The 23,762-nt window shown below is 35.5% G+C and overlaps 1 protein-coding gene across 2 annotated transcripts in view; it reads left to right on the top strand.

Moving 5' to 3' along the window:
* The window catches only part of ARFGEF1 (ARF guanine nucleotide exchange factor 1), an 83,356-nt gene that overhangs the window by 24,356 nt on the left and 35,238 nt on the right, over positions 1-23,762 (top strand). Inside the window, exons 5-20 of one of the 2 annotated variants that reach the window (XM_088131016.1) lie at positions 1,852-2,031; positions 4,084-4,357; positions 4,993-5,106; positions 5,535-5,710; positions 7,445-7,578; positions 7,998-8,232; positions 10,074-10,173; positions 10,308-10,447; positions 10,541-10,649; positions 11,285-11,486; positions 14,253-14,364; positions 15,478-15,683; positions 15,840-15,924; positions 17,395-17,566; positions 20,452-20,603; positions 21,795-21,923. In XM_088131016.1, the coding sequence (XP_087987142.1) occupies positions 1,852-2,031; positions 4,084-4,357; positions 4,993-5,106; positions 5,535-5,710; positions 7,445-7,578; positions 7,998-8,232; positions 10,074-10,173; positions 10,308-10,447; positions 10,541-10,649; positions 11,285-11,486; positions 14,253-14,364; positions 15,478-15,683; positions 15,840-15,924; positions 17,395-17,566; positions 20,452-20,603; positions 21,795-21,923 (2,520 nt within the window). Of the gene's footprint in view, positions 1-1,851; positions 2,032-4,083; positions 4,358-4,992; positions 5,107-5,534; positions 5,711-7,444; positions 7,579-7,997; positions 8,233-10,073; positions 10,177-10,307; positions 10,448-10,540; positions 10,650-11,284; positions 11,487-14,252; positions 14,365-15,477; positions 15,684-15,839; positions 15,925-17,394; positions 17,567-20,451; positions 20,604-21,794; positions 21,924-23,762 lie in introns of both variants that reach the window. The other variant, XM_088131015.1, reaches the window with a different exon arrangement.

The raw sequence follows: 23,762 nt of genomic DNA, 5'->3' as shown, positions 1-23,762 counted from the left end.
CCCTCTCCCTAGACCCCGCCAATTGAAATTCCTGGTGGGGTCCACAACATGCCCCTTCTGCTGGACTGAGTGGGGCAGGCTGATATAATGGAGGTGAGACGGCTCCTCAGATAACCTGGTCCTGTGCCATGAACGGCTTTAAAGGTAATAACCAACACCTTGAACTGGATCCGGAAGCAAACCCGATCCTGTGCCATGGTCCTGGTCCTGTGCCTAACCTGGTCCTGTGCCATGAACGGCTTTAAAGGTAATAACCAACACCTTGAAATGGATCCAGAAGCAAACTGGCAACCAATGCAACTCGCCTAACGGATGTGCTCCCCTGGGAGCATTCAAAACTGTCCGCAGTGCTGCATTTTGTGCCAGCTGTAGTTTCCAGATACTCTTCAAGGGTAGCCCCATGTAGAGTGCATTGCAGTAATCCAACCAGGAGGTGAGCAGGGCACGAGTGACCATGTGGAGAGCCTTCTGATCCAGGAAGGGGCATAACTGATGCACAACACAAAGTTGTGCAAAGGCCCTCCTAGCACAACTGCCACCTGCTCTTCGAACAAGAGTCATGAGTCTAGGAAGACCCCCAGATTATGCACCAGATCTGTCTGGGGTAGCGCAACCCCATCAAGAACCAAAGATGATAAACTCCTAGATCTTGAGGTTCCCCGTACCATAGCCACTCTGTCTTACCGAGATTCAGTTGAAGCCTGTTGTCCCCCATCCAGGCACCTACAGCCTCCAGGCACCCCGAAAGGGTAGCCACAGCATCCCTTAGGTCACCTGGGATGGAGATATATAGTTTAGTATCATCAGCATACTGATGATACCTCATCCCATGGTGCTGAATGATCTTACCCAACGGTTTCATGTAGATGTTAAATAGGAGTGGCAAAAGCACTGAACCCTGAGGCACCCCACAAAGTTACCTATCTCTAGTGCCCCCAGTTCAGGCTAGGATAAATAGTCTCTTATGATCATATCTTCATATGGACCCTCGTTAAACTGGCACTCCTGAAGTACATTGATTTAAAAAGGTCATTAAATGTTTACTTACTGACCCACTGACTTTCCATATTGTATCAATGATTTTACTGAAATGTGAAATTCATTCCTCCAAAGGATTCTTAACTTCAGTGAGAGGTGTATAACCACCTGTTCTAAATCTAACCAGTTTGCAGAAATGGGTTTCCTTTATAGCACAATCAAATTCCTCCATTGTACTGTAATTCAACAAATGCATTCTTCTTTAACTTTTTAAAAAATAATCTGACAGACCTTTAATTAAATCCTCTAATACTCTTGGGATCTTAACTGAATATGACATTTGTGCACCAGATCTTTACTTCCCAGTTTATAGCCTTGATCAAATCCTATAGGGTTATTGTTGTTTATAAGGATTCACATGGGTTAATACTGATTTCAACCTGGACATGACCTGAGTATAATAATGTATATTTACATCAGATTACATGTCCTGGAATCTTAATACCGACTCTGAGGGCAAATAAAATAATTCAGTATAAATTCTATAACTTAGATGTGTTCATAGGAAAAGGATGAGGTATATTACCACGTGTACAAAGCTTGATTTAAATGCATTACAGACTTTGGTAAACAAAACATTTCTACGGAGCTCCTATCTACTTTAAAACTTTTTGTGCCTGCAGATTGGAATACATAATATACTGGCATATTAACTCTATACTTTATGCATGTACGTATATGGATCACCATTACACAGTATATTCATGAATTTGAGCAGGTGATAATTACACCTAAAAGACCGGGGAAATGTACAAGATTTCTGAGTTAATACTTGTAGCTCTAACTTTGTAAATAAATATAATGTATTTTTAGGCTCTACTAACAGCAGTAACATCTCAACACATAGAGATACATGAAGGGACCGTGTTGCAAGCTGTAAGAACATGCTACAATATCTACCTTGCAAGCAAGAATCTCATAAATCAAACCACAGCCAAGGCCACTCTCACACAAATGTTGAATGTAATATTTGCACGTATGGAAAACCAAGCAGTAAGTATCTTTCTATCAGTATAAAGAGTTGTTCCAAATGCCTCTTTCAGCTCTAGAAACAGCAAGCATTTAGATTTGGTTTGCCAAATGAATTGTGCAAGGGGTATAAGGGAGAAATGTTCCAACTCTGAAACATCCCATTCTAACCCTACTAGGAGTGTTTCAATGTTGGAACAAGCCTTTCCAAAAACATTGGAAATCATTTGACCAAATATGAAGAAATCCAATCTTACCAAAAATGTTCTGACTTTTGGCTTTGACCTTAAAATAACTGAATACCCATTTGCCAGATGTTACTTTCTTTTGTTTCATACCAAAATCATTGAGGAACTAAAGGATTGGGCCTGAGGAAGTGAACAGGGTCCTTATGACTGTAAGCTTGACCACCTACTCTTTAGATCCATGCCCCTCCTGGTTAGCAAAGGCTGCCCTAAGGGGGTGATGTGTGAATGGGTTCTAGTGGTGGTGAATTCTTCCTTGAAAGAGGGGGTTGTTCCTCTGCCTCTTAAGGAGGCACTCGTTCGCCCCCTCCTCAAGAAGCCATTGCTAGAACCTACCATACTGGAAAATTTTCATCCAGTGTCGCCTTTTTTAGGGAAAGTTGTGGAGAAGATGGTCATGCAGCAACTTCAGCAGATTATCTGGATCCCTTTCATTCAGGATCCAGGCCTGGATACAGGATGGAAACAGGACTGGTCATGCTTTTGGATATGTGGTGGGAGCAGGATGGAGTTAGTGCATCCATCCTTGCTCTACTTAACCTCTTGGCAGCCTTTGATACCATCAACCATGGTATCCTTCTGGAACAGCTCCATGGAGTGGGAATCAGTAGCACTGTATTGTGTTGGTTCTCTTCCTTCCTGCAGGGCTGGTACCAGTTGGTGTTGATTGGGAGTGAGAGATCCCATCTTTGACCCCTGCTATGTGGGGTTCACAGGGTTTGGTACTTTCTCCACCCCTGTTTAACATCAACATGAAGCTGTTGGGTGAGGTACAGCAGTATGCTGATGATACTCAATTGTACATCTCCACCCCTGGTGAACTAAATGATTCCGCTGATATCTTGTCCTGGTGCCTGGAGGCTGTGCGGGTCTGGACAGGGAACAACATTTAAAGCCCTACATAGCATGGAGCCAGGATATTTGAGGGACTGCCTCTTCCCGATTTCATTTACCCATCCCATCAGGGTAGGCAGGAAGGCCATGTTACAGTCCCATCTGCTAAGGAGTTCCATCTAACAGGGCCCAGGAGGCGAGCCTTTTCTGCCATAGCACCTGCCCTTTGGAACATCATCCCCCACAAGGTGAGATTAGTCCCAACCCTATTGGCCTTCCGGAGATCTCTCAACACCTGTTTTTTCCAGCAAGTCTGAGGATTCCTTAGGAACAGGGAACCTGCAAGATGGTTTTATTATATATATGTTTTTAAACACTCTCCCATATTATATGTATGTTTTTTGTTTTTTACCGTTATTTTAAAATGTGTTTTTTATTGTTTTGATTTTACTGTACACTACCCAAAATCACATTTGTGAGAGTATATAGATAAATAAATAGTCAGAAGATCTATTATTTCATAATTAAATATATAAATAGAATTAACTGGCTCTGAATATGATTGAACCATGAGAAAAATTAAAAGAAGTTCTAAATTTACATCACATACACTGTTTTTCAGAGAAAGGACAATTCTTATCTTCCAAATAGTACGCTGAGAGTTTATTTGGAAGATAAGAATTGTCCTTTCTCTGAAAAACATGTATACAATGTAAGTTTAGAATTTGTTTTAATTTGTATGCTGAGAGCTGTGATCATAAAGTGGGTAGATCCAGGTCAAAAACTAAATTGTATTGAATTAAGATAATTAAATAAACCTAATTGCATTCTTCATATATTTAAATTTTGTTCTTGTGTCACAATAAAATTACAGCTCTGTGGTAACTGTTGAAGGGGCTCCAAGTATGCAAAATAGTATCATGTTTATCAAATATAACATGTATTCATTAATAACATGCTTTATTTTTGCGTACAAATAAATACAATTTGTTCATAGCTTCAGGAAGCCAAGCAGATGGAGAAAGAGAGACATCGACAGCAGCAGCATCTGCAGCAATCTCCTTTAAGCCATCATGAGCCTGAATCACCTCAATTAAGGCATCTTTCAGAGGAGACTGTTGATCAGTTATCCCAGGATCATGAAGGGGATTTGGAGCATCATACAAATGATGTGGACAAAAGCCTTCAAGAAGATACAGAAGGAGAAAATGGGTCTGATATTTCCAGTGCAGAAAATGAACAAACAGAAGCTGACCAAGCAACAGCAGAAAGTAATAATGGATGGATTAATCAAAATGGGATGGTAGAGGGCATGTTGGCATCTTATTGCCATATTGTCTTAAGATAGAGGTGGCAATCTTTTTTCCAATTAGGAGTTACACTTTGTTTTTTGCTTGTTTGTTGCCTCTGAAGGTGCAGGTGGTATGCCCTGTGATGTCTCTGGAGAAAGGGCTCAGGTGATTTTAAGGAGTAAAATGGAGGTTTTTTAGAGGCTTAGCAATCCTATTTTGCATTAAAATGCCAATAGGTATGCTGCTGAAAATTGGCATATTTGCTGTTATATTTCACTACTGTGATTTTGAGGTGCTCTGGGGGCTACATAAAATTGAGTTAGGGGGACCATGTGTCATATTGAGTTGCCTTTTTCTATAAAAAGGAGTAATAATTTCAGTTGGCTAAAAACTACGTACAGTTATCAGCAGCTCTTGATATTAGGGTTATGATTTTCCTTTAAAAAGAACTTCATAATTCTTTTTGAAATGTATTTGCTAGAAGCTCATAAATGCTATGAACAATCATAAAATAATAATGTGTTTAAAGAGCATTTATAGATTAGAAATATAACATTGACCAGACTGGACTCCTGATAATTTTGAATAATACATTTTCTGTTTTTGTTTTGTAGCTCTAACTAAAAATGATGCAGGATCATATGATGGAGAAAATAATCAATGTGAAGAAACAGCTCAGGATGTTGTACAGACTATAGTCCAGGAAATGGTGAACATAGTAGTAAGAGGTAGCACATTTTCATTAACCATATTGCTGAATTGAGATTAATTATAATTTATAATCATTATTAAGCATTTATTGTAAAAACTTCTATGAATAATCTACAAGTTGACTGTTATTCACCAGAAGAATATTATAAAATAGTCTTAGACAATTTGCCTTGATATTTCAGATATAGCTAAATAAATTTTGATTCTTATCGTCATGCTTCTGGTTGCCCTAGTGAACAGTCATTACTTTGATGTAGAATGTTTATTGTCTTTACACTAATTTGTAAAGGAATGCTGAACAAAATCTGATATGGCACCAAGAATAGCACACTGATAACTCAATCTGTGGCTATATACATTGAATTGTTTTGTTTGTAATATTAGCCCAGTATACTTTAATTGTATAACCAATTACTTTTAAATGCCATGATTTTTCTTCTTTTAGATGTTGGTGAGAGATCTGCTGAAAAGGTTCTGGTTGATGGACCAATAGGTACTTCAGAGGATGGTAGTGATAGTGAAAATATCCAGGCAAATGGAATTCCCGGGACACCTATTTCTGTTGTTTATACACCATCGTTACCTGATGACAGGTTATCCGTCTCTTCCAATGATACTCAGGTACAAGAATTAATGATTATACAATATATTTTGAAAATGTGGGAAACTATAGTTTTAAATTGATTTGGGGATATTTACAGTCAACTGATGTACATAGCTTGTATAATATGCAAACAAAGCTTGCATAAGGCAGCATCTTTTGTGCAGGTGCTTTGATTTGGAATTGTTTATGTGAATCAATAGAAACATAGGACACAGACTATTTTTATGTTGTGGGCCAATATTATATATGATATTGTAGCAGAACAGCACAGTTTTGATGTTTTTTTACTCTTACAGCAGTTTCAAAAGATTCATGTGCATGAATGAACATTTGTTCCTTAAACTATTTCTGTACTTTTATGACTTCCTTTGTGCTCTGCACATGGATTTAAAGCTCTATATGAAATTCATTGCTGCTTACTGATTTAAAAACATATATTAAAATGTATATATTTAGCAGGGTTGCTCTTTTCTGTCAGTCATGTTTTGCTAGTGTGTGGCTATTGATGTTGTTTTCACTGGAGCTAATGCCTTTTACAATAATAACTGACAAATATTTGCTTTCACAGTTGTTTGGTACATGTGTAAAATGCATTCCCTGTATTGTTTGAAAATCTGTTCATATTCTGCAGGCATATAATTTCTAATAAATAAAGGTTCTGTCCATCAGTAAATTATCAGTATGACAGATGCTCTGTGTTCAGGGTCATTTTAGAATAGATAATTGTCAGGTTTCTTCTTAGAACAGATATAGCACTAGCACAGTTAACAAGCAGAACAATGCCTTGGGAAATGCTCATACTATTCTTATAACAGATTTATTTTAATAGAAGACTGAATATTTTAAAAATCAGTTCATGAGATGCATGAAGTGTTACCTTTAACAGTTGCATATGTGCGTGGAACTCAGTTAAAGGCTCTGATTTTATACCCTATTACACTTACATGTGTCTGCTTCTCTGTGTATATAAATAATTAAGCATACAGGAATGCATCGCATACATATACATATAGTGTTGTAAAAGGAAAATATTGTGTATAGTGGAATTGGAATTGGAATAAAATGGAAGAGGTTTAGTTTATGACAAATGCATTGAAGCTTAAAATATATGCAGATAAAAATTAAGCATATTTACTATTGCAAAAGTAGTTAATTAGTAATAACAAGCATCCTAGCGTTGCTGAGTTTTTTTCTATATTAAATGTGATTGCCAAGGCTATCTAAAGAGTTCTTTTTTAAACAAAATCTGGGTTCTGAAACACATTTTCACCTCATTTCAGACCATGAATTAAGAAAACGATTGTTAGTTGACTGGAAATACCAATCCCACAAAACATTAGTCATGTTTAAGAAGGGAGAAAATAATTTTCATTCTGAAAAAGATAAATCTTCAAGGTAGAGGACTATGTAATTGCAAGGCTGGCTTCTGATTTGTTAAATTCAGGGCTCTGGAAGCCATCATAATTTCTGTCTGATCATTACTATACAAATATGTGATGCTGACTGGTTTTGACAAAATAACTAAAATATTAAACATGCAATTGTAGGAAAAATGCTTATTTTTCTAAAAATGATTTTTAGAAATATATTTTGTACTGCAGTTCACTGCTTAGAGTCCATATGGGTTAAGGCAGTCTATAAATACTGTTAAAGTTTCATTGTAATTTTGTATATCCTATTTTCTATCATGTAAAAATTATTATATTGTATTTTTATTACATAAACCGAAAATGAAAATATTTTAACTTCAGGAATCTGGAAATTCTTCAGGACCTACACCTGGTGCTAAATTTTCCCACATTTTACAAAAGGATGCCTTTCTAGTATTCAGGTCACTGTGTAAACTCTCTATGAAGCCTTTGTCAGATGGACCACCTGACCCAAAGTAGGTTGGCACCATTCTTCTATATTTAAGAAATAAAAATATGAATAAACAGTGGTTATAGCCTGCTGATTCTCCTCCCATTTCCAGTGTAGTGCAGTATATTAATATGGAATATTGTATTTATATAATTATTTTAAAAGGGGTGTTCATGTCACTTAGTATATATGAGTCACAGTTATATTCTTAATTTGATGTTTTATGCACAAAATGCATTATGCTCTACAGTAATGAACACAAGAATGTCTGCTAAGTCAGTCATAGTTTATCAGTAATGGCTATTGTCTAGTTAATTTCTTTTGCTAATTGAATGGTTTATTATTATCTGCTCTGCACTAATGGTTAGATAATTTGGAATTTATTTCTTAAAAAGAGAGATTTCTCCATAAATTGTTTCTCATACTGTGATTATATCTTTCTAGGTCTCATGAATTGCGGTCAAAAATCCTTTCATTGCAGTTGCTTCTATCTATTTTGCAAAACGCAGGACCTGTTTTTAGGACAAATGAAATGTTTATTAATGCCATTAAACAGTACCTTTGTGTAGCACTGTCTAAAAATGGAGTCTCATCTGTTCCAGAAGTATTTGAACTTTCTCTTTCGATATTCCTGACTTTACTTTCAAATTTTAAGACACACTTAAAGATGCAGATTGAGGTAAGGTATATTTAGTAATTTAAATAGTGTACTTAATGTACTGTAAATGACATCCCTTTGACATGGCTTATCAACTGAAATGCCTGAAGTATAGAAAAAAATTCAGAAGAACATCTAATCTAATCTTCAATTGATTAGACTTGTTTATATTCAAAACGTTATCCTGAATCAATATTAAATAATATAAACTATTCCCAAATTACTACAATCATAATAACAATAAACTATAGCATTCAGTAAGTAGAAATGTTATCTTGGGCAAACATTCAGAGCTACTCAGAATGAAGAATTGTTTTGTTCTTTCTTCTCCTGAATTCCCATATTGAATTTAAATTTTGCTAGAGTCTTCATATATACAGATTGGTTTATCTGGTGCTACTGGTCTGCATCCACATATTAGATTATATGGATAAAGCATATACTAGGGTGCATAATGGCAAGTTTCTGTGTAGAAATCTGTGCAGATTTGAAATCCAACACAGGAACATTAGATGAGGCCATTTGTTATACTTTTGCATTTTTCTATTAAATTGATACAGTCGTAAACCATAAAATAAAACATTTTGTATTCTGCATTTTCTTTCTGGAGAAAGTGAGATACAAATGTAAACAATTAAAAATGGTTAAAGCAGAAGACAACAGTACTGTATCTTCAGTTATGTAGCAGGTTGTGCATTAAGTTTCTTTAGCAACAGTAATGAGAAGAGTGTCAGGTTTTGATTTTGTGAACAAATTCTAAAAATAAAAATTATTTGGAACCTTATGTAAATATTCTAAAAAGTCATCAAGTGGGTCCGTGAAATTTCTCTTAAATCACAGTTTCTTATTCAGCATAGTAAGCTGTTTTGAAATTGAAAGGAGTTCTTAATACAATTTGTGATATAAGTGATTTATATATGTCTAAATATCAGTGGTGTGCAAGCTTTTTTACATAAATGTAAGTAGTTCTTTGGACTCCAGCCAAGAAAAACTTAGATAATTGACACTAAAATTTTATATTGATCTGTCCACCGTTCAGAATAGTATCTTGAAAGCAGTTGTTTTAATAATTATAACTGATCCATCCCATTACTGACATACAAATTCCCAGAAATTATACACCATGAGAATGCAAAACTCAGTAGAAAATAATCTTAACTTGTCATAATATCATTCAAGGAATCTTTTCCTAAATGGGGGGAAAAAAAGATGCTGAGGTAGTTTTTGTATAATTTTGCATTGAATTTGAAACTGAGAACGAGAATTTGGCAAATACACCCCACCTTTATCCTTTTTTCTTTTATGAAGCAGCTTTGGCATATATATTTTTGTTATTAAACCAGATTTTGTAGGTTTATGTTCATTGTACCTTCTTCAGTTTTGTTTAGCAAGACATCAAAATCAATTGAATGGAATTGTGGAACATTAGTTATTTAAGTAAATCCAAACACTGTTTAATATCAGACTCTGTATGCTCCTTGGCCATGTCTAATTAGGAGTTTCTGTATGAATCATTTGTTTGAATCAGAATATCACTGTACCTCACATGGTTGCCTATTATTCTGATAGAATAATTTTCATTGTACAGAATTATAAAGTTATGAAACTAGGTAAACTTAAATAGCAGTTTATATTCTTCCCAGGAAGAATAGCATGCAGTATTATAAAGTTCTGGTGTTGGTGCCTCTGTGTGTGTGTGTGTGTGTGTGTGTGTGTGTATGAGTTATGCTGTCTCTTGGGGGAAGGTTCATAGGTAGTTTTCTGTATGTCAGATGTTGATTTATAATGGAGAGTTAGAAGGAAGTATTAATGTACAAGGCAAAAATTTTCAAATAAGCAGGTAACATCTCTATTTTTCCTAGGTTTTCTTCAAAGAGATTTTTCTGTATATTTTAGAAACCTCTACTAGCTCCTTTGATCATAAATGGATGGTTATTCAAACACTGACACGGATATGCGCAGGTATTACTCCATTGGGCATGTTATAGGCTGTAGCATGGCTGTTCAGATATCTTGCTTGCTTGAGGATTTTCAGTATTATGCATATCTCTGTACATGATAAAAGCACTTCAATGTAAATTCTGTTTTCTTTACAGATGCCCAGAGTGTAGTAGACATTTATGTAAATTATGACTGTGATTTAAATGCTGCAAATATATTTGAAAGACTAGTTAATGATCTATCTAAAATTGCTCAAGGAAGAGGCAGCCAAGAACTTGGCATGACCAACATTCAGGTAGGAACCTTGCCATATTTTCCAGTTGTAAAATTTAATAATTATTAAAAATTACTAACAATCTTAATATTTTATAAACACAACTTCTTACAGGAACTAAGTTTGAGAAAGAAGGGTCTTGAATGCTTAGTATCAATATTGAAGTGCATGGTGGAATGGAGTAAGGATCAATATGTAAATCCCAACTCTCAAACAACATTAGGTAAACTGTTACTTCATTTATTATAGTGACTTGTTGACCGTAAATGAACTGTTTCCTAGGATTTCCATCTTACTTTGCTGAAATAAGTAAATTATTAGTTCTGCAAGATTATTTTATGGTGCTTTTGTATAGTCTGTAAATATGCTACTCCTTCATCTAGAGGTACAGCTGTAGAATAAATTATTGATGATAGCATTCTGCAAGCTTGTGCACAATCCTATGCAATGTTTTAAACCAGAGTTTTTCAAACTGTGTTCCACAGAACCCTAGGATTCCACAAGAACTTGATGGGGTTCCACAAGAGACCAAGGGGAAAAAAGTTCACAGCCGATTTTCTATCACTAGAACTTTCCCTCTTAATCAGGGATTCCAGGAATTTTTTTTAACTATGGCCTGAAAAAGTTTGAAAACCTCTGCTTTAAATAATATGAATATAGTTAATATACTTTATGATTTATTTTGTATACCTTGTGCAAAATGTTGAATGTCAATTTACAGTATGCTATCAGAACTATGCAACTTGTTCAAAATCTTTTACTTCACATATATTTAACATTAGTACTAATAAAATTTAGTGTGCTGTTAGCCAATACGTACACTTTAAAACATAATTTTATTTTACTTCTCTTGAACAGGACAGGAAAAACCCACTGAGCAAGAAAGTACTGAAACCAAACATCCTGAGACAATTAACAGATATGGGAGCTTAAATTCTTTAGACTCTACAGCCTCCTCTGGAATTGGTAGCTACAGCACTCAGATGTCTGGTACAGACAATCCAGAGCAATTTGAGGTTCTAAAGCAGCAGAAAGAAATAATAGAACAAGGAATAGATTTGTATGTTTTATTTTTTTCATTGTATGATGAACTTTCAGAACTTTCTGTTTTTTTTCTGCAATCTCTTCTTTATTTTGCTACTTTTAAATATCTTGGCAGAATACCACAATACTAATCTTAAAAATAAACTTCATTTTCTTAAACTTTAACACTACAAGGACTGTGAAATGGTGTAACACAGACTTCCCATTACTAGAGTTCCACTTAGAAGACAATCCAAAGATCCTGATTCAATAATATGATTCCTGCAGGGAGCATTGCAAATGTGACATGTAACCATGCAATCAAGGCTCTCACCCATGCTCCCAACAAGCTACAGAATGCCAAAGAAAACTCTGCATGCCATTTTAAAATTTACTAAAGTTTATTTCCTTAGCTGTATGCCCCAAGGCAGCAGCTAAGTGGTTCAGCTTGTTTGCTAGACTTAAGAAATAAACTCTAATGCAACTGCAGTCTGTAAGTGCATCTCTTGCCTGTATGAGAAAGAAGGTAGACCATTGTCAGTGGGAGCAAAGTAGTGAAGGGGGTAACACAGTTGAGAGTAATGGCTATTAGGAAGGAAGAGGGAGGAAGAATAAGGTAGGGAGAACACAGAGCCAGTAAAGAGAAAACAAAATCTCTGCAACTAAGCAGCAAATGCCAAAGATTTCAAACCATTTTCCTGGGATAAAATTGCAAGCCACAAAACTTGCCTATAATCTCAGTTGAAAGAGTTAAAACTGTTTTTTTTTTTGTTTGTTTTTTTTTTGCTGTTAAAAGTTGCAGAAACAATGATTCACCTCTTTCACTGAGGTTGCTGTTTTCTTAGTAAGACTTCAGAACTGCTCTGTTTCTCTCTCTAGACCAGGGATTCCCAACCTGGGGTGCCCGCACCCCCAGGGGGTACAAGATGGAATTTCAGGGGGTGTGACAATTTAATGCACTGAGTTAAAAGCTTATTTTTTTAAGTTCAATTTGTTCACCCGCATTAGAAATTAGACTTATTCAAATGTAGGTTACTTTTGTAGAGGGTGCAAACATTAATCAAACATTTTCTAGGGGTGTGGGACATAGAAAAGGTTGGGAACCACTGCTCTAGACAATGCATAGGAAACCATTTTGAACAGTGGGTGGATTTTTTGTATGTGTATGTTTGAAGGAGGGTACATGCTGTTTTGCCTGCCTAGTCACTTAATCTGCCTTTAGACCCACATGTTTGCTTTTGTGCTAGAATAATTAATTTTCATTAATTAAAATCATCCATTGCTTTTTGGGTGGTTGAAAGATCTTCTAGAGTAGATTTGGGCAAGTTAGATAGAGAGCTAAAAGGGAGAAAGAGGAATCTGTAAAAATCTTTCAAGTGCTTCCAACAAGTCTAGATTGTAGCCCTTTGAAATATACTTTCTTGAATCAATAAAATTAATAATAAATTAAATTCTGCAGAATTCCACAACCTTTTTCGCTAATACAGTGATGTTAGATTTCAAGTCTAAATCTGGAAGTGATGCTCTTCTGGTCTTCAGTTAATATTTATAGGAAACATAAACAATGATAGTATACATTGCATACTATAATTGCACAGAGGCCTATTTTGAACTAGAAATAAAGGGATATATAGTCCAATCATATTATTCCCCTGGGAGAAAAATAATTTTGCCGCACTTTTCTGCCCCATATGTTTCCAGTATGAGGTTTTGTTTGTGAAGGTGGAGACATTGAGCCCTGGAGAAAATAAAGAGGGAAGATATAAATCAGTGTGAACCCAGTCAAAGACACTATACTTGGGGACTATACTCACCTCAGTTTAATTGTAGTAGTCAAGTAGCGTGATTGTTTGTTAACAGTGGGTGTTTATTTTTATAAATTAATCAGTAAAACAAGACAAAGCAATAGAAATTAAGTAATAAAAAAATTAATCTAAATGACAGTCTGATTTTAGAGCAGTTCTTACTCTAGAGATGCCTAAGTGAAAAGTTTCTTAAGTTGTTACAAAAACTAGACAGCCTGAAGGTCAGCTGTATTTTTCCTGGCAGAGAGTGGCCCAGTTGGGGCATCACCACTGAGAATATTCTACTCCTAGCTACCACAAACACTGATCAAACCAGATTAATTTTGGTGACTAAGAGTAGTGTCCCCTTCCCCAGCTGATCTTAATGCATGGCTTAGATATAGGGGAAGCACTGTTCTAAAAAATTGTGAGTTAATTCATTTGGAGCTTTATCAATTAATGTCAGCATTTTGAACTGGGCCCTGCAGCTCTTAGGCATCCAAATAAACATTTTAAGGATCAGTATTACATGGTTATAGTTAGTTGTCACACTATATTAATTGCAGCTTATGGATCATCTTCAAGGGTAACCCCTTGTAGAGCAAACCAAATTGGGTTAAATCATCGTCCTTTCTGGTGATTATTTTTTGGCTATGCAAGTATTTTAAGCGCTATTGTATTTGATCCTGTGCAGTAGGGAAACAATAAAAAAACATCAAAGCATGCTATGATGGAAAAGTTTTAGTTTGGCATTAAAATTCTCTATGAAGCTCTATACATTTCTCATCTGTCATGTCCTTCATGTAAATCATCCCTCCCAAATATATTCAAAAATTTTAACAATAAGAAAAATGGAAACTGCCATTATCACAAAGGTACCCTTTGGGATGCAAGAGCAAGAGTAATTTAATATTTATACTGTTTTTAAAATAATTATACTATTCTGAATGCTCCTTTGATATGCAAATGTATGTTTTGTATAAGTGATTTCCATTGCTTAATTAACATTCTAAATGCAGATTTAATAAGAAGCCAAAGAGAGGAATTCAGTATCTACAAGAACAAGGGATGCTTGGTATTACTTCTGAAGATATTGCCCAGTTCTTGCATCAAGAAGAAAGATTAGACTCTGTAAGAAAACTAGCTGATTTTCAATATATTTAATATTTTATACACATAATTACCATCTTAGTAATCTTAGATTCCAATGATTGGCTTATTGCTGTAATTCAAAGAATTTATGCAGGTATACCTGAGGGCACCATTTATTCAGAGGGATTTGTGACTGAACAAATTGAAGCAATGTCCTATGCTAAATGTCCTCTTCTTTGAAACCTCCTCTGAATTATAAAAGCATTCTGCCATATAGGGAAAAGAAGCTTATTGGCTGTGTGAAACATGCATTCGTTTTTCTGTTTTTAAGGGATTCTATATGAATAAAAGTTGCCTCTTTTTATTGTATTATTTAACAAATTTGTTTCCCCTTTCTAGGTAGCTATTCCAAATAACGCAGGACACTTGAGAGGGAGAGATAGCAACCATTCTTTCGAAAGTAGTACATTAAATAGTATTAACTGCAATGTTCTTTTTGTCAAAAACAATAGCCTGCTTTTTGATGATATGCTGTCTTCTATTCTGCTATGTTTCTGGAATCAGAATTCGTAACTGAAGAAATAATATGGAACCTGAACGGTCACACACTTAAGATTTATATATTCTATATTTGAAACAGAAAATCATGGCGGTAGTTTGATTTAACATTTTTCTTTCCTTTTGAAAAATAAGTCTCTGCATTTAAATCTGTAAGGTTTAAATATGTGTGACAATGTCTCCTGACATTTCAGGACCCAGAGAGGAGGTTGAGTGTCCTTCAGTGTCCTTAGTTAAAACTTGTTTCTTCTTTTCCTGACTAACAGAATCAGAATGATCAGCACAGAATTCAAATTTTGTTCATATAGTGATCTACAATCCTTCTTTGGAACAAAAAAGTTTTATTTGCATTGAGATAAGGAATGAGTTAAAGATAGGTAGTATTATGGGAAGATCTCTTGAGATATATGAACTTGATTTCTCTAGGATTTTAAATTTCAGAACTAGAAGTTTGTAAATCAATTAGCTGGCAGAGCCTAGTACTCTCAAATATGTGCAGTGGCTCACAGAATGGAAGCCCTCACAGTAAAAAAAATACAGTGATATGCTCCTTGTTATGGCTATCTGGAATTCACTATTTTCATTTCATTTTAGACTCAAGTTGGAGAGTTCCTAGGAGACAATGATAAATTTAATAAGGAAGTTATGTATGCTTATGTGGATCAGCATGACTTTTCTGCAAAGGATTTTGTTTCTGCTCTGCGCATGTTTTTGGAAGGCTTCCGTCTTCCAGGAGAGGCTCAGAAAATTGATAGATTAATGGAGAAATTTGCTGCTAGATACTTGGAGTGTAATCAAGGGTGAGCATTTTTCTCTTACTTCTATTTTTTAAAAACCAGATAATGGGAAAAATGTTTCTTAAAACCAGATAATGGGAAAAAATGTTTCTCTCTCTCTCTCTCTCTCTCTCTTTCTCTCTCTCTCTCTTTCTCTCTTTCTGCCCTGATTTGTTACAGGCAAACTCTCTTCGCTAGTGCAGACACTGCATATGTCTTGGCTTATTCAATTATTATGTTGACAACAGATCTCCATAGCCCACAGGTATGTTACATACACCTCTTAAAATGCCTTTCTAATGAAGAATTGAATGTATAGACATTACAGTTGCTTTGCTTTTCTTTCCACTTGGTCATTAATACTACCTATAGACAAGTATTTGTGTTGTGTCTTATGCCATTTTGTCCCCCTTTAATTGGTGCTCATTTTCAGTAGCAAATAACTTTTACTTCTGGGTTTCAGACCTATTTTCTTTATTTTCAATTACCTGTTCTTTTCATTATTTTTATCTACAAATTCTAAGTAGATTGTCAGAAACAGAGAACTAGGTAGAAAATAATGGAAAACTTCATTCTAAGTCCTCCTAAAAGAAGAAAACCAAAATTAATATAGTACCTAGATAAACTGATGCTACCATAATATTTATTTATTCATTACATTTCTATATTGCCCAGTAACTTCTTATGGCACTTCACAAAATTAAAGGTGAATGTCCAAAATTCCTAAATAATTAAAAAATGTAAAACAGAGTAAAATCAAAATAAAATGAACAGAGGAGGACACCAAAATTGCCAAGATATAAAAAGCATAAAATATTTTTAAAAATGAAAGAATAAAAAGTCTGGAAGAAGAATGAAGTATTCAGCTGGTATCAAAAAGATCACAACAGGATTGCAAGGCAAATCTCTGGGGGAGAGAATTCTTTAACCAGGGCATCAGGACTGAGAAGGATCCTTACTGGTAGCTTTTCCTGCTCTCATTCAGCAGGAACTTCTGGCCTCTGAAAATGATTTCAGGTCCAGGTAAGACAGTATATAAGAGAAAGGAATCTCTCTCTATATATATATAACCTGTCTCCAAGCTTTAGAAAACTAGAAGTACAAACAGATTAAAGTAATATTCAGAAATAGACTGGAAACTAGTACAAACCTCAGAGAACAGGCAGAATATCATCTCCAGCCCTGGGTATCCTAACCCAGCTGTGAGATATCCAAGAGTATATGTAACTAGCAAGACTGTCTCTACTCAGTTGCAATTGGTATATCAGCTGAAAAAAGTTTTTTTAGCCTAGAGACCAGTTATGCAGTTTATATTCAATAGCACTTCAAAACTAAAATCCCAATTCTTAAGAGATTCTCTAAAGGACTGTGCAGAGCAGTTTAAACGCAATGCAGATGGTAGATGACAACTTCACTAATAGAAACGTTTTGTCCAGATTGAATCAAAATGTCCTTAAATACTCTCTAAACAGATATGGGTACTGCCATAAACATACTAATTTGATAGCCACTTTCATGGTAATGTGGATAATGAGGCTAAAAATAATGGCAGTATGTGATAAATAAAAAAGATACTGAAATGTGTAGATTAGCTACCATCCTTCTTTGGATCAAATTCATCTCAAACTAGATTTATCTTTTAGTAGATTCTGATTAGCATTCATGAATTTTAGTTTAATGAGTACCAAACTTTTGCTTTCACCTATAATACCTGAATGTTACTCCTAATTTTTAGGTAAAGAATAAAATGACCAAAGAACAATATATTAAAATGAACAGAGGTATCAATGATAGTAAGGATCTCCCTGAAGAATATCTGTCAGCTATCTATAATGAAATAGCAGGAAAGAAGATCTCAATGAAGGAAACAAAAGAACTAACAATACCCACTAAAACAAGTAAGCAAAGTAAGTATCTGCAGCAAACCAACTTTCACAAGATAGTTGTTGGTTCATTCTTTTTTTTTTAATAACTGTAATCTAATAAAGCTGTCTAAAGTTACAAATTCCAGTAATATGCAGATATATGTTAAATATATTCATCTACTGTTATTTCTTTTAAATTGCGGTTTATGGAGAGAATTTAAATATGCACTTATTTCATCTTTTAGATGGGCATTAGTAGATACATTCAACATGATAGCTAAATCTCTTAGTTTTGCTCTCTAAACCTAATTAGATACTTAATTGCATAGACAAAGGTATATTTAAATACTTAACCTTTTGAAACATGAAATCTGTGACAGTTCATATTGCAATCACTAGCTTTCATTTACATGTTAAAATAGAAAAATTTGGCAAGATCGTTTCTAGAGAAATAGGCAATTTTGTCAGAGTAACAGATTTTTCTTGCATCTTTTGTTTATCAAAAACTCAGTGTTTTGTAATAAGTTTGTAATGAGCACATGTTTAAGTGCTTGGCTGAAATACACATAAGAAATCTCTCTAATTTATTTCCAGAGTCAATATTTAGATAACCACACCCCCTTTTATTTTATTTTTTAAAGTTATTACAGGTAGTCCTCAGTTTATGACAGCAATTGGGACTGGAATTGCCACCGCTAACTGACCTGGTTGTAAAGTACAACGTCACATGACTACACCACTTAGTGAGGGCAGTTCCAGCAGTCTTGGTTGCCATAGTTAAGCAAAAACCATGTGGGTTCTTAAGCAAAGACCTCACATGACAGCAATTTCCAACTTCCTGCTGGCTTCCCCATTGACCTTTGCTTGTGAGAAGCTGGCAGGGAACATCAGAAATCACAGTCACATGACCGTGGCTTGGTGCAGCATTGTAATCACAACCTGGGCGCCCAGATCACATGACTGCAGGGATGCTGTGACGTCTGGAACTCTGAGGACCTTGAATTGCACCTAGAAACTAACTGGCAGCCGGTGAAGTAGTAGTAGTCTTACATGGGCAAACCTTGATATACCCATACAGTGGGGCAAAAAAGTATTTAGTCAGCCACCAATTGTGCAAGTTCTCCCACTTAAAAAGATGAGAGAGGCCTGTAATTTTCATCATAGGTATACCTCAACTATGAGAGACAAAATGGGGGAAAAAATCCAGAAAATCACATTGTCTGATTTTTAAAGAATTTATTTGCAAATCATGGTGGGAAATAAGTATTTGGTCACCTACAAACAAGCAAGATGTCTGGCTCTCACAGACCTGTAACTACTTCTTTAAGAGGCTCCTCTGTCCTCCACTCATTACCTGTAGTAATGGCGCCTGTTTGACCTTGTTATCAGTATAAAAGACACCTGTCCACAACCTCAAACAGTCACACTCCAAATTCCACTATGGCCAAGGCCAAAGAGCTGTTGAAGGACACCAGAAACAAAATTGTAGACCTGCACCAGGCTAGGAAGACTGAATCTGCAGTAGGCAAGCAGCTTGGTGTGAAGAAATCAACTGTGGGAGCAAGAATTAGAAAATGGAAGACATACAAGACCACAGATAATCACCCTTGATCTGGGGCTCCATGCAAGATCTCACCGTGGGGTCAAAATGATCACAAGAACGGTGAGCAAAAATCCCAGAACCACATGGGGGGACCTAGTGAATGACCTGCAGAGAGCTGGGACCAAAGTAACAAAGGCTACCATCAGTAACACACTACACCGCCAGGGACTCAAATCCTGCAGTGCCAGACATGTCCCCTGCTTAAGCCAGTACATGTCCGGGCCCGTCTGAAGTTTGCTAGAGAGCATTTGGATGATCCAGAAGAGGATTGGGAGAATGTCATATGGTCAGATGAAACCAAAGTAGAATGTTTTGGTCTAAACTCAACTCGTTGTGTTTGGAGGAGAGAGAATGCTGAGTTGCATCCAAAGAACACCATACCTACTGTGAAGCATGGGGGTGGAAACATCATGCTTTGGGGCTGTTTTTCTGCAAAGGGACCAGGACGACTGATCTGTGTAAAGGAAAGAATGAATGGGGTCATGTATCGTGAGATTTTGAGTGAACACCTTCCATCAGCAAGGGCATTGAAGATGAAACGTGGCTAGGTCTTTCAGCATGTCAGTGATCCCAAACACACTGCCCGGGCAACGAAGGAGTGGCTTCGTAAGAAGCATTTCAAGGTCCTGGAGTGGCCTAGCCAGTCTCCAGATCTCAACCCCACGGAAAACCTTTGGAGGGAGTTGAAAGTCCGTGTTGCCCAGCGACAGCCCCAAAACATCACTGCTCTAGAGGAGATCTGCACGGAGGAATGGGCCAAAATACCAGCAACAGTGTGTGAAAACCTTGTGAAGACTTACAGAAAACGTTTGACCTCTGTCATTGCCAACAAAGGATATATAACAAAGTATGAGATGAACTTTTGATATTGACCAAATACTTATTTCCCACCATGATTTGCAAATAAATTCTTTAAAAATCAGACAATGTGATTTTCTGGATTTTTTTCCCCATTTTGTCTCTCATAGTTGAGGTATACCTATGATGAAAATTACAGGCCTCTCTCATCTTTTTAAGTGGGAGAACTTGCACAATTGGTGGCTGACTAAATACTTTTTTGCCCCACTGTAACTACCTGGACCACTGCAAGTTGCATCAGCTAAAGCCTCCACATATTCAAGAGCAGCTGCTTCTTCTGTTGTTGGTCACATAAACAGCTATCAAAAGAATGTTAAACAAAAATACAAAACACAAAATATTTAATGCAGTTTGTGTCAAAAGATTATCTTTGTTTAAAGTATTTGGATGTGCAATACAGTTAAATGACTTCAATATTCTTTGTGATGTGGATGGTGAGTAATTTAATTAGAATAATTTCCTACAGGTGTAGCTAGTGAAAAGCAGAGACGACTACTTTATAATTTAGAAATGGAGCAAATGGCTAAAACAGCTAAAGCTTTGATGGAAGCAGTGAGCCATGTTCAAGCTCCTTTTACAAGTGCAACACACTTGGAACATGTAAGACCCATGTTCAAGGTAAATCTTTTCAAGTTTCTCATTATCTTATCATTGCATGCTTCATATAGGGAAGTTAATATTTTACAGTTTAAAATCATCTGGAGAATAGATTTTTTTTGTTTCCTAATAACTTTTCTAACAATGTTAGCATTGCAATTTTAGGCAAACCAAAACGTGTTAACAGTATTATAAGGTTTAATAATATGAGTAAGATTGTATTTTTAATACTATGCAGTTAAAGAAGCTTACATTTCGATCAGCCTTGCCATTCATACAAACACACATACTCCCATGTATGAATCTCTAAGCATGTACATTAGGTGAAGCCTTCCTGTCTTACCATCATGGCCTAGCTAGAGGCTCATTACTTCCCTAAAACTTTTTCTCATTACCAAATTGGTTTTGATCATATAATAATGAGTTAAGGAGCAAGATTCCATCTGTTAATTTAATCTATCACTCTAGATTAAGTTGTCCTCTAACTATTGGAATAATAAGGATTCCTCATCACTACTCTAAGCTTTTGAGCAAATGTTGTCTTTTCTGGTTGTCATTTAGTCACTTCCAACTTCCAATTCACTGTGAAAATCACCAGGAAAGCAAGTGTCTTTATAATTCTAGTTGAGGTGAAGGAGATACTTTATAGTACAGTAACTGCAGAGGAGTGGCAATGTGTAATAAAATGTAATAAAACCCTAACCTTAACCCTCTAGAATACTTTTTTGAGACAGTAAACATGTTTCTTTTTTTTTTCTTCTTGTGTAGAAGAAAACAGCTGTTTAAGCTATGAGTTATGCAATGAATAGGATCTAGTTGAACTAGGAGTGGGGATACCCAGTTGCAAATGTCAATTTGCTGTGAAGTTCACTGGCAGCCAGTTTATCTCACAGAATCCTTTTAAGAATGAAGTGAATGAAAGATCTCACATAATCACCATTAGCTTTTGTGAGAAAGAACGTATATAAATAGCCATCTCACTATTCACTTTTGAGATAAGCAGCATTATGCTTAGCCCAGAATAAGAAATAGTAAGCCAAATAAATAAATTGCATGATATCAGGGGAGGAAAAAAAAGGGAAGTATAGCTGAATAGAACATGTATCAAACAATGAAAGAAATATGTAAATCATCTCATTTCCATATTTGACTTTATACATTTTGATTGAATGTTAAAATGTGACATGCAGTTTTTAAAATTCTGTATTTTAGTTAGCCTGGACACCATTCTTAGCTGCTTTCAGTGTGGGTTTGCAAGATTGTGATGACACAGAAGTTGCCTCTCTTTGCCTGGAAGGCATTCGATGTGCAATCAGGATAGCATGCATTTTCAGTATCCAGGTAATAATTTTAAAATTTCATAGAACAAAAATTGGTGAAATTAAGCACAGTATAGCAGCATTAAAAGTAATTTTACAAATTGAATGTAATTTTTAATTTCCAACTTCAAATAAATTATGCATATGACTACAAAGTAGTAACAAGGTTGAATTTAGGCAACAACATAACTTTATATTGTTTGTGTTTATTAAAATATTGTTCATAAGTAGACCAGATGGAAAGTGGTATTTTGAAACTTAATTTTGAGTTCAGTTCAAGCATTCTTACATTTTTTAGTACAGGAAAAAATGCCCTTAGTTAAACATATTATTTATTTTATTAGCTGTAAAGATCTTAAAACTGCTACTTTAATAAGTACAGAACAAATGTGCATATCAATTGCATCATATTTTTTAAGAAGTGCTCAGATACAGCTTTTGAAAGAGTTTGTTTTCCTAATAAACTGATGTCAGTGGAATTATACTAGTATAATACGTATGCACAACATTTGTCAATGCAAGAACAGACATTCTGAAAAACTTCCCAATGTTCCATTTTCTTTTGGACCATACTAAACCTCCTCCTGGCTGATGCCATTCTGGACAGTGTTTGGTGGCTTCCAGAAATCCTCCAAACTGGAAGTGGTATGAGATGGACTGGGATGGTCTAGCCTCCAATCAGGCTTCTTTGTTTTGGAACACAACATCTGGAACACCTCACTTTCCAGTTCAGAGAATTTACTTCCGAAAACCATCAAACTCCTGCTGGGCTTCAAATACAGGAAATTTGGCCTAGTCCAGAGAGAGAATATTCATGAGTGCTCAAGAACATTCTGTTCCTGGATCATCAGCTTTTGCATATCTCTACAGAATAAGTAATAACATGTACTTAGGTTTATAAACTTGCTACTATTTTATTTGCAAATGAAATGGATACACAACAGTTATATGCTGTTACAGTGTATCCCATCATATGTATGCATGTAATAAAAAAGGTGCTTTAGACCAATTGGAGATATTCTTTTGAAGCATTTTATTAGTTATTATTGTACACACATTACTAATGAATTGGAGTGCTTGCTAGCAAATAATTTAAATGGACTCCTTACTTCTACAAAATTATAAAAACTGGCAGAAGTGAAAGACTCCTGTTGCTTAAAGTGGAAATATGTGAAGCAGCACATATTGTTTTAACAAGCAAAGCACCAACAAATGTCCAAAAACATTTTGAATTGATTAGAAAAAAATCATACTTTTGTCTACCTTTCCAGGTTCTGTACCTGTTCATTAGGGAAAGTGACTGTCAGTAGACAGTAACTGAGGAAAGTAAGTTTTTTGAGAAAAGCCCAAATATTGAGTATTTGCTCCATATTGAAATATTGATATTTGTACTTGGATATCTCAGTATCATCCATTAAATGTATGGTATGGAAAGAAGTAACAAAATTGCAATTAGTGAACATATCCAGCTGCATTCTTCTGCGGGTTACCTTGCCCTTATTAAAAATTAGTTTGTAAGTTTCTTGAGGATTGTATTACTTATGCCAAAATATTGTGCTTGTCCCTCAAAGTCTCTGTAATAGCCAACATATAGAATAATCTAAACATAATCAAAATATGAGGAGTACTCTGTAGGATCATATGAGCTGCCATCTTAAGCATTTTTGCAGGATTTTTTGCCTTTTCTCAATAACCTTAATACTTAAGAATCAGCATTTAACCATACTAAACAGAGTTCTCGTTGTAACTAGAGCTTATATCAATCAGATCAAAATTTTAAAGCATAATTAAAGGTATCAGGAGAAACATTTCTTCATGACAGAAGTTGCTATGGGAGGAGGGTTTGTGAGTTTGAACAGCT

This window comes from Python bivittatus, unplaced genomic scaffold (assembly GCF_059951505.1).
Source record: "Python bivittatus isolate LINGU-HERP-01145 unplaced genomic scaffold, Pbiv_v1 ctg000840_np1212, whole genome shotgun sequence".
Taxonomy (NCBI): Eukaryota; Metazoa; Chordata; class Lepidosauria; order Squamata; family Pythonidae; genus Python; species Python bivittatus.
The sequence above is the reverse complement of the archived record's forward strand: the minus strand, read 5'-3'. Positions and strand labels throughout refer to the sequence as shown.